At 41.4% G+C, this 12162-nt stretch overlaps 1 protein-coding gene across 7 annotated transcripts in view; it reads right to left on the bottom strand.

Moving 5' to 3' along the window:
- The window catches only part of PDE1C (phosphodiesterase 1C), a 594246-nt gene that overhangs the window by 26185 nt on the left and 555899 nt on the right, over positions 1 to 12162 (bottom strand). For 5 of the 7 annotated variants that reach the window (XM_081533589.1, XM_081533591.1, XM_081533590.1 and 2 more), the window contains one exon: positions 3105 to 3173. The exons of the other annotated variants lie outside the window; for them this stretch is intronic. In XM_081533589.1, coding sequence (XP_081389715.1) covers positions 3105 to 3173 — 69 coding nt within the window. The remainder of the gene's footprint in view (positions 1 to 3104; positions 3174 to 12162) is intronic. 7 annotated transcript variants of the gene reach the window in all.

The raw sequence follows: 12162 nt of genomic DNA, 5'->3' as shown, positions 1-12162 counted from the left end.
AATCTTTTGCCCACTTTTTAATTATCCTGTTTATATTTTTACTGTTGCATTGTAAGAATTCTTTACATATTCTGGATACTAAATCCTTATCAGATATATGGTTTACAAATATTTTCTTTCATACAGTATATTTTCTTGATAATGGAATGTTTTTAATTTTAATGAAGTTGTATTATCAATTATTCTTTGGTTCCTTGCACTTTAAGAGTCACATCTAAGAAACCATTGCCTAACTCAAGCTTATAAAGATGTCTTCTTCTAAGAGTTTTATGGTTCAAGCTCTTTTTTAAAACTATGATTCCATCTCTACAATGTGTTTGGTATAAAGTCCTCAGGACTATGTTCCAACATTAATTCTTTTTTCAGCTGTATTTTACCTTGAATTTATTTTATTAACTGTGTTTCTCTTTGTTTTTAAAAATGTGAATGCCTTCATGTTTATTTGCTTTTTTAAATTTCATATTTTAGATTGCTTCTTTTGGATATCTCTGTTCTTATTTTGTTTCAACACAATTTTACTTTGTTGTTTTTAATAGATTTTTATTCCTCCACTTGGCTCTTTGAGTATCCTAAAACATGATATTTTAAGTTGCTTGACGGCCTGTACCAAGAGATCGCGGTAAAGGTATATTTGCATTGTGGGAGGTAACACATGACGTTGGTGAGACTGGAAGGAAAAACAGTGGGCTGATCATTGTTAAGAGTAAGGTAGAGGGAATCTGCTAAACAAACCATGAACTCTGAGCCCAACACCCAAATTGGGACCACTTTAGACTGTCAAACTAAAGCCAAAGACAAGGTGGCTGAGGCTGTGACTCAGAGGTCTTAGAAATGCAGCAGGCCAATAGGTCCCCATTCAACAGACGGGAACCAGGTCAGCTCTGCGTGTTCTCACAGGTGTCCAAGATGACATCAGAGATTCCACCTGACCCAGAATATTACAGTTTTACAAAGAACAACAAACACCATCACCACACACTGAAGTTGTTGGGTTTAGAGCTGTTTTCCTCCTAATTACTATAATCCTAACAGCACAATAAACACAAATAGGCACATGATGAAATGGACTTCCAGAGACTACAGAGCAGGGTCTATGCAATACTAACACTCAATACTAAAAAGCAGTCAATATAGTCATATAGCTGTATGTTAGTTTAGTTGATAGCAATCCAAACACCAAGATGAGTCTTCTTTAGAGGATGGTTGCTTTCTATCTATTCATAAATTAAACTGGATAATGCTCACTCATACAACAGTGCACCCAGCCTCCTAAGCATTAATGAGCACACAATATATGCTTGTCATCTGAGTGGGCACTGGGACATAAAGGAATAAGACAGTTCTCACCCTTGAAAAAGCCACTGACCAATGGTTAAAGGACTAATAAGCAAATCATTATAAGTCAGCACTAAGTCTACCTAAAGGAGATCAGTCCTGGGTGTTCACTGGAGGGACTGATGTTGAAGCTGAAACTCCAATACTTTGGCCACCTGATGCGAAGAGCTGACTCATTGAAAAGACCCTGAGGCTGGGAAAGATTGAGGGCAGGAGGAGAAGGGGACGACAGAAGATGAGATGGTTGGATGGCATCACCGACTCGATGGACATGGGTTTGGGTGGACTCAGGGAATTGGTGATGGACAGAGAGGCCTGGAGTGCTGCAGTTCATGGGGTCGCAAAGAGTTGGACACGACTGAGCGACTGAACTGAACTGAAGTCTACCTAGATGATTTGGAGTGACTGCAAAAAGAAATTAACCAGGGAAGAAAAGCATAAAGAATGTTACAGGCAGAGTGACAAAGGCAAGAAAGTTCAAGGGCTACTCAGTAGACACAGAGTTTCAGTTGTTGGACTGGGTTGCAGACATGGCAGAGGTTGAAAAAGCAAACAGATATAGATTATATTTAATCTAAGCTGCCACTGATTGTAAAGTGAACTATTATTTCATGTACAACCAAGAAAATGTGCTGCTAATTCAATTGTAACATGCCAAAGATTGCAAAAGATTCCTATTTCCCAGGAGCTAGAATGCAAGGTACTTTCCCTCTTCAAATGGATGAAATACAGCAATTCCCCAAAGAAGCAACATAAAAGATACATTAATATTAGAAAACAGATATTTTAAAAGATGAAATAATGCAAACAAAATATGGATATAATTTTCTTATCAAATTAATGAAGTATAATGTTAGCACTAGCAAGAGCACAGTGAAATGTCAAACACTGCTAAAAGTACAAAATAATACTACCTTTCTGGAAGTCATATTGACAATAATGGGTCAAGAACCTAAATACATACATACTCTTTGAGTCAGTAATTCTACATACAGGAATCTGCCCTAAATCCATACTTGCAGATTCAGAAGAAGATTTATATATCAGAATGTAAAGTTATTAATGATAAAAAGGCAAGTTATATAAATGCCAGATTATTGATGAATACAGTTGGCCCTTGTATCTACAGATGTGGAACCTGCAGATACACAGGGTTAACTGTAGATGACTTGAGCATCCATGGATCCTGGCATCTGAGTGGAGTCCTGGACCCAATTCCCCATGGATACGGTATATAAATAAATTGTAGTATCATCATATGAAATGTTAGTCAACCACTTAAATATTTTAAAAATATTTAATAAGCTGGGAGAAAGCAAACAGATATAGACTATATTTAATCTACGCTGCCACTGATTGTAAAGTGAACTATTATTTCATGTACAACCAAGAAAAAGTGCTGCTACTGGTAAACTTTAAAAGGGAGGAAACAAAGCTGAGATTCGAACCCTGGTCTCTCTCTCTCACCAATGGTTTGCACTTCTCCCCTAGCACCATCTGCCTCTCAAAGAAACACTAGCACAGCATGTGCAGATGAACATTAAGAACGATCACCATTCTGCTCTTTCCATCTGTGAGCAGGAGACTGTAGACCAACATGAACATGATGTCCACTTTTGGAAGAGCGTTACAAATGGGGATGACAGAGACAAAGCCCTCTGCTAACATAAGATCGCCCACTTATCAACTGCTAAACTCAACTCATGAAAAACCAGTTCTTTCTACTGTCTGTGATCACCCAAGATTATGACGCAATGCCGTTTACCCACCTGGCAAGGTAAGGTGACTCATGGAACTAGTGCTTGGGGCAGGTGAGCCCTGAGAACGCTTCTTTGTGCCTATAAAGAGGAAAAAGAGGATAAGAAAGAATAGGATTGTGGACAGACTTTTCAGACCAGTAAATGCTCATCTGAAACTTTATCAAATGATCTAAAAGTTTGGGTCTGCAAACAACATTTAGAAGAAGGTTGAGTGAGATTATGGGAACAGGGCATATTCTATGATCCAGAAAAGCCAAGAGCACAGCGTTTATCTCTGTGCTTCTGATGGATCTCATTCTTCAGATTGGTCTGTTAGAGACCAACACACCTCTGAGCAGGCACGCACTTTAGGATTATCAGGAGAGCGTTCTAAATGTGCAGCTGCCTGAGCGCCACCCCCAGAGATTCTGTGTTCACTGTACTGAGCCAAAGCTCCAGCATCAGGATTTTTAAAGCCTAGCGCGGGTGATGCTAATGTTCATCCAGAGTGGAGAACTGTTGCTGTGAAAAGGAAAGTTTTGGATTTAGAAGGAGTCAGGGGTTTGTCTCTGCTTTGTCCCTCTAGCCTTTACTCCCTATTGGATCTCCAGCAACAGACTTGACTTCTCTGAAGCCTCTGAAGAGCTGTGAAGATGAAGGCTTTATTTGCAAAATGAGGGAAATAACAACTACATCAGTGTCCTGGTGAGAAACAAAGGACTAGAGGTGTGTGTGAGTGCTCAGGAATTGTGGGAGACCATGCAAATTGAGGTTAGTGGGATCTATGGGTCCCCACAGCTGGTGACATTGTCCCTATTGGGAAAGGGATTAACAGAGGTTCATGTTAATAGCTCAGTGGGCCATGAGGGAATCAAAAGACAGAGCCCTGGGTGGGGAGCAGGAAGGAGAGAGCAAAACAAATAGAAGGATGAATTATTCTTCAAAAGAATATTTGCATATGTGTGTGTGCATGTTTGTGTGTGTGTGTGTATATATATATATATATATATGACTGTATGTACACATACATGCACATATAATTTTATACATAGATATACACACAAAACTCACATACACGCTTATACCTAAATACATATATATTTTACTCATAAATGCAAATATTATTTGATTATTCATTCCTTTACTTGGCCATCTAGAATGGGGCAAAGATGCCTGGAGGCCAGAATGCAGCATCATGGCAGATGCCTGGAGTCTGAGCTGGCAGAAATGCAGAGAGAATTCTTAGGCAGAGGATAGACATGATTCAATGTCAAGGTATTCCTTTAACAAGTTTCCTGTACCTATGTAAACTTTCCATAAAGTTTACTTTCCATGCAGAGGCCTGGTGTGAGTGGAGGTTGTGTTAGTTTGAGCGGATACAGTCATGGGTAAAGATAACTAGAGGACATACTGACTAATCTTGAAATCAGGGGAAGCAGGAACTTGGGGACAGGGTGAGGAGTAAGCTTTCACTACCCTAGAATGCCTGGTAAGATGTGAAGACATACATGAGGGATGGTGTTTGAGATGGTTTCATTTTAGTCTTAAAGAACAGGCTTGACATTCTGTGTTACAGTTAATTATTATGATTATGATTAGCAGCAGTAGTAGTGTTAACAGTGTTAGTAGTGATAATAGTAAAAATAGAAAACACAACATTAATCCAAACACTTCAGACCCACAAAAGCTGTTAATTTGCATGAGGTGAGAGACATGACATCTGGCAGAACTTTAGGTCTTCATTTTTCAGGTTTCATAGATGCCCTGATGTCAGAGTTGGGTGATTTTTTATAAACATGGCTGCCAGGGTCCTTCCTTTCTTGAATCCATTGAAAGGAAACCTCCAGGGAATGGAGTCACTTGTTTGCAGGCCAACAGGTTCTCCAGGTGAGTATAATGATCATCCATCAAATGGGGTGCTCAAACACGTGAGGTGAATAGATTTACCCAAAGTGATATGTGGGGTCCAGGCCAGGGCGGCCTCACTGCACAACTCCAGGCGGCACCGCTCACATTGTAGCCTATGTGATGAATAGTGGAACAACCCTGATCAAGGGTGCTACCGGGATGTAGATCCACAGCCATTCCTGACCCACCAGGAACAATCTGTGTCCCACTGGACCCACCTCCACTGTGGGGAAGCCAATGACTCAAAGTGTTTAGACCTCTACTCACGGGATGCTTTACTTGTCTCATTATCCCTATCAGATAGGGTTTCCCAACAGATGCACAGGGATATTTAGTTACGTCATTCTTCATCGTGAAGGCTGTCCTGTGCATAGCAGTATGTTTAGGAGAACCCCTAGCTTCTATTGCTGAGTGTGAGCAGCACCTCCCTGTTGTAATAATCAAAAACGTCCTCCAGACACTGACCCCTAAATGTCCTCTAGGAACAAAACTGCCCTCAGGGAAGAACCACTGCTTTAGGAGGGGAGGTAGGGTTTAGGGTTTTTTACTCAGAGCTGTGATTCACAATTTGGCCACTTGGTCATTAACAGCGGTCACTGACACATATCAGGCAGCCACCATGTTCCAGGTACCGTACTAGTTATGGACAAGTATATGTACATTAGTTGTCTTTCCTGACACTAATTCTCTGATGATAAAATGATTCCTCATTTATGGAGCTTGGAAACAAAGCCTGTATAAGTAATTTGCACAAAGTTACCGAATGCTGAGGGACAACATTTAAGCCAAGATCCTTCAGAGTTGAAACGGAGAGAAACTTTTCTCCGTGCCTCTTGCTATTTCTTGAACAATCCATTAGCCAGGTTTCCTTCAAGTGCTGAGTTCCTAAATTTGCCTACACGTAAGAACAACCCAGGATCATTATTTTAACAAAAAGGAGAAACAAAACCAGATTCCCTGGCCTGGCTGAACACTACTGGGTCAGCATTTCTGGGGGAGCCTGAATATGTCACAAGTGTTCCAGTGATTGTCTGCCCTCCGACAGATGAGGATAAGAGGCTTGTGGAAGCTTCCTGATGGGAGGGACTGGCTGTGGGGAAAACTGGGTCTTGTTCTGGTGGGCATGGCCTGCTCAGTATACCTTTAATCCAATTTTCTGCTGATGGGTGGGGCTGTGTTTCCTCCCTGTAGTTTAGCCTATGGTAGGGGTAATGGTGGTAATGGTGACCTCCTTTAAAAGGACTTATGCAAACATACCAGGCCTCCCAGTCCTCCCAGGACTGTTGTAGTCAATGCCCCTGACCCCACAGCAGGCCACTATTGATCCAATATCAATCCATGCCTCTGCCAGAGACTCCTAAGCGTACACAGGCAGGTCTGGCTCAGTCTGTTGTGGGGTCACTGCTCCTATCTCCTGGGTCCTGGTGCACACAAGGTTTTCTTTGTACCCTTCAAGAGTCTCTGTTTCCCAAGTCCTGTGGAAGTTCTGTAATCAAATCCTGCTGACCTTCAAAGTCAGATTCCCTAGGGATATTCAGTCCCTTGCTGGATCCCCAGGTTGGGAAGTCTGTTGTGGAGCCTAGAACTTTCACAGCAGTGTGAAAACTTCTTTGGTATAACTGTTCTCCAGTTTGTCAGTTGCCTGCCTGGTGACTCTATAGCGGGGCTAATGGCGACCTCCTTCAAGAGGACGTAAGCCACACCCAGCGCCTCCCAGGACTGTTGTCACTAGAGCCTCTGTCCGTGCAGGAGGCCACTGCTGACTCATGCCTCTGCAGGAGACCCTCAGACACTCAAAGGCAGGTCTGGCTCAGTCTCTTACGGGGGTCACTGCTCTCTTCCCTCAGTCCTGGTGCACACAAGGTTTTCTTTGTGCCCTCCAAGTGTCACAATATGAAAGGCAAAAGAGCAACCCGGGATCATTATTTTAACAAAAAGGAGAAACAAAACCAGATTCCCTGGCCTGGCAGAGCACTACCGAGTCAGCATTTCTGGAGGAGCCTGAATGTGTCACAAGTGTTCCAGCTGATTCTGATGTTCAGAGAGGCTTGGGAAACCTTGTGTGACAGAAATTCTCTTCTTTTCCTCTAACTGCTGGAAAACGTGGCACTCTGATTTCCACAGATACGCTCATGAGACTGACAGGTCAAATGTGCTGTGACCTAAATGAGCACTTAAGAGCCAGCAAAGCACCAAATGATGACAAGCTTTTAATGGTGTTAATTATAGACACATTTTCTATTGCCAGGTTATTTCATAGAAATGCTTGGCACAATTAAAAAATCACCTATTAGGATACTCTCAAACCCTGAGGCTTGATGGCTTTTTCTCGGGGCAGTTTTTCATTCTCTTGTTGTCTCCTTTGCAGACAGTGAATGAGACAGGAAACTCTGGGGGCCATGGTCAGTGGAAGAGCAGAGCTGCGAGCCCTCTAGCAATGCTGCTATTATTTTCTATGCATGCCTGATGAAACGCCCAATATATCAGGAAAGGGGAGAAACCATGCACACCTCTACTAATCATGAATCGTAAACAGGTGGCAGGCAGAGACACATAAAATAAACCTGTTGGCTATTTCTCTGGACCATCAGGTGGCCCCATGGACCACTGGGGGTGGTTAGGCTCTGAGTCAGTCTCCCATGGGCTCCCTGTTAATTCAGATTGTGTCCCTGAGATTATTTTCCACCCAGAAGCCCCCAAATTACCTATCACTTTACTCAAAGTTCCATTTGTGGGAATAATATTCACTTACTAAATAATTACTCACTTACATTTCACATACTAAAACCCTCCACCCCTCCCTTGCTCCCATTCCCAGGGAAAACATCAGAAACTGAGCTGGGAGACCCACCCACTTCTGGATCAGCTTCCAAACTGTCCACCAACCTTCCAAGCTGGCAGATGCATAGACGTTGCTCTGGGATTTATTATAGACATCTACCTGGGATGCTGCTCCGCAAGTGACTCAGAATTCACTCTGTGGGTGCTTTTCAAACCTGGCTCCAGTTTAGGATGGTCTGGGAGTTTTACAGAAAATATGCTGATCCCTGGGCCCTCCCGCTAGGAATGATATTTCAATGATCTCTGGTAGGGTGCTGGGGAGTCTGTTCTGCAGCCTTGAGTGAGAAGCAGCACCCCCAGCGAACACCTATGAAGACATTTCTTTCAGCGGTCGGGGGAGGCACTTTCTACCGAGCAATGGGTGTGCTTTGTCTTAATGGATTATATGAATCTTCTAAATGGTTTCTTTTCATTTTCATTTCGGTTTCCAGGAAACTCAGATCCAATTTATGACCTAATGCTGGGAACTGGGGAGGCCGTTCAGCCTGCATGACTGTCTACTAACGCTCTCTCCCTGGTTAGCTCTCTCTACACAAGCTCAACTTCCTGCCTCTGGTTTTATTCGGCATTCTTCATTAAAAAAACAAGTGGTTAAATTTATGTGATTTTAGAATTCTGAAATATTTTATAAATAAGGTAAGGAACATAAAAACACAAATAACTACATCAGTCCTGACATTGTGCTAAGTTCCATTTTCCTCATCTATAACAATTTAAAAACACTGATTTTGGGACGTAACTGTGAGGACCAAGTGATAGTACTAGCAAACTGTGACACGCAATGGAGTGTTTGTCATTAGTTTATACTCAAAAGAAAATGTGTGTGTGTATGTGCAGGCAAGTAATGCAGCTAATATGTCCTCTGAGCAAGAAAAACACTTTAAGGTCACACATTACACTGTCCTTTACCAACAGCATGTGAATGTTCAAAAAGTAAACAGCGCAATCCGTCAGCTCAGGGCAGAAATGTCATCACTGCAGCCTGTGTGACTGGAAGTATCTTTTGACAAACAAATAGCTTTCAGATATTTCAAATTAATGTCCTTGGTTGGTTTAGCTAAAGGGCAATGAATCCAACTCATCAGGAGTCTGGAGAAGAGGACATTGATGGAAGTGACAACCAAGGCTGCCTGCCTGGGAGCAAAGATACACACCTAAGGCTCAGGATGTGAGGTTAGCACTCAATCCAGTGATTGGCAGCCTGACCTCAAACAAATAATTTCCCTTCTGCAAAGTAGGATTAGCACAACCAGGTCCAAGCCGGCTGGGAAAGGGTGATTTAAGAGCCCCTGAGATCCAGCATCATCATTTGTCATATAACAATGCCACTATGACACAAGGGGTCCCAAGATGAGGTGGGTGTTGGGGGATAAAAGTAGGAAAAGTGTCTGTCAGCCCACTCTCTTTCTTTTAGCATATTGCAGTGTCTGCCTTTAGGATACACTCAACCTCTGATAGCCATTGCTGAGAACATCCACCAACATTCTCTCCATGTTCCATTTGGGGGCGGGGGGTGGCAGAGATCAACAAGCCAGAATGAATGCTCATCTTTGCTCCTCTGCAGCCTTGACAAAATGGCCTCAAGAGAAGTCCACGTTCTGCTTAGGCCTGTGGAATCTCTGAAAGTTTGGAGGGCTCCAAATTCACCTCCTGTACTTTCCCTAAGAGTTGCTTTCCAATAGTGGATAAATTAGAGCAGCATAGTGAGAATGTCTGATAACATTTCTCCTCCACAATACAACCACCATGAATACCATGTTTGCTTCTGGGGGACTTGATCTCTGTTCATTACAAAGAACAATGATCAAAAACACAAGAGCTATTCAGCTATGAAATATTATATGCTATTTTGATATGGCTGTTTTAATATTTAACTATGACTTGGTATTGGGCACATGAATAAGCAGTCTGAAATAAAGGTCCATGACCTTTGACCCAGTATTCTAAGAATTTTTCCAATGGAGGTATTTAGAAATGTGACAAAGCCCTAGGTACAAAGAGCCCTGTTGCTGTTATTTACAACTGCAGAAAATAAAAGCATGTAACTTAACTGTCCGACAGCAGAGAGGTAGTCAAGTACACTGTGCTATAGCCACAAAATGAAAATTTACAAAGCAACTGAAATTACATTAATAACGAGTTTTTAAAAAATGGGATAATGCTTACAATCCAATGTTAAGTGAATAAATCAATACAAAATTAAATAAAATACACTGTATGGCCTCAACTGTGTAAACACACATAACAAAAGACCATAAGGAAATAGACTAAAGAACTGACAATAATTGTTGCATGGGGTATTACAGTGATTTTAATTTATTATACTTCTCTACATTTTTCAACATAAATTGTTTTTTTTTTTGCTTTCAGAAAAAAAAAATAAAAAAGAAATGCGTTTTAATGCATGACAAACACATCTGCCCTGGAGGAACACCACAGCCTCTTTAGTCAGAGTAATAACCCAGTGGAGTTACCGCACAGGAACAATATACAGAGGCGGCCCAGACAAGGGTGTAGTAATTGTGTAACATGACCATCACCACTAAGGGGTGCCTCTTAGGAGCTGGTTTGAAGGAGACAGGCTGGACACCATTCATGTATATATGCTCACAAACAGGAGTAATGACTATTCACTAGGCAGACTCCTTATGTTTGCTGCTGGAGAGCAAGAAAATATTGTCAGGTAGCCTTTTAAAGAGAAGGAGAAGGAAAAAAAAAATGTTTAGAATTAGAAAATTAGCATTGTGGGAGTGTAAAATCATATCATGGTACCCAGAAGAAAATCAAACATATGAAAGCCAGTCTAATTTCTGGAACACTGACATTTCTTATGCCTCCAAAGAGCTTCTGACAGTCCATCCACTCATTTCTCAAAAAAGATTATACGAGATGTGATACACTGTGTGTATCTTCAGTGTGCAGGCAAAAGCACTTGGTACCTGGGTATTGCGTGGCATTTGGAGGAATACAAAAGAGACAGATGGTTGAGTGAGTCTGGACAGTCTCATATCTGGGACAGAACATGGACAGCAATGAAAAATATTAAAATAAAGAGAAATAGCCTTTGTATTTTTCAAATTCCAATAGAGAGGTTAACTCATTGTTTTTATTTGGTAATCAGAACATACAAGTACTTATTCATCACTAGATGCTGGGGGAAAATTATACATTGAGGGACTGTCAGCCTTCATCTGTACAATAAAGATTTACAATAACCACATAATTTATTGAGAGCAGTTTAGCATATTCTGTTTTACATGAATCCCTGTGATTTATTTTTGCATTTAGAGATGTAATGCTATGGCATTTGAATAGTTTCTTTTAGTACAAATGAGCATCATGAGGAACAAAACACTCTTCTTTAGAATGGATGGTCATTCTCTTGCAAATTTCAACCTGCATTTTATCTGCTAAAAACATATTTCACATCACAGAAGTACATTCTATCGCTGCCATAAAACACGAAGTCCATTTCATCATCCTCACTTTTGGAAGAACTTTCTCAGAACATATCCAGAAATGTCTTCCTTATTTCTACAAAGAACTATTTATTCATCATGATTTGGATTGAGGTTCAAGATTTTGATTCTGCTTGCCTCCTTCTTTTGAGTCTTATTAAACATTCCTGATTTTAATCCAGACTTCTCCCTACATCTTAGTAGCAAAATCTAAGACTAGGAGATGAGCTGAGTTATCCATTCATACATGGTCAGTGCCCTAATGAAAACAAAGGTCTACAGACCCATGGTGAGGGCATAACATCCTAAGGAGCAAAACTCTGCACAAAAATTGTGCCCTACACTGAGGGGAGATAGTAAAGGTTGTCTTGTTTAGTCACTCAGTCATGTCTGACTCTTTTGCGACCCCATGGACTATAGCCTGTCAGGCTCCTCTGTCCATGAGATTTTCCAGGCAAGATTACTGGAGTGGGTTGCTATTCCCTTCTCCAGGGGAATCTGCCTGACCCAGAGGTGGAACTTGCATTTCCTGCATTGCAGGATTCTTTATCACTGAGCCACTTTATATTAGCTCAAAGTGAGTCACCTTGCTTTGGGTAATTGATCTCTGATGAGGATTTCCTTTTTCCTGCTTCCTTTCCCTAAACTATTCCCTCTTCCCCATCTGCCCCAACCTCATCCCTGGCCCACAACATGTCCTCCTGTGGATTACAATGGAACAAGATAATCTTGTTTTTTCCTTATTTTGTGTTTCCATGTGCTAAAAAGATGCTGCAAGCAGAATGGCTTGCCTGCGCAGAGGCAAAACAAGGAATTTGCAAAAGGCAGAAACATGAGAGAAGAAAATAAGGGAAAGGTGAAAGAAAGGGTATGAAAATGAT

The sequence above is a fragment of the Giraffa tippelskirchi genome, chromosome 10, assembly GCF_054371585.1.
Source record: "Giraffa tippelskirchi isolate mGirTip1 chromosome 10, T2T-mGirTip1v1.2.pri, whole genome shotgun sequence".
In the NCBI taxonomy this organism is placed as follows: Eukaryota; Metazoa; Chordata; class Mammalia; order Artiodactyla; family Giraffidae; genus Giraffa; species Giraffa tippelskirchi.
This window is presented reverse-complemented; position numbering and strand designations above follow the sequence as displayed.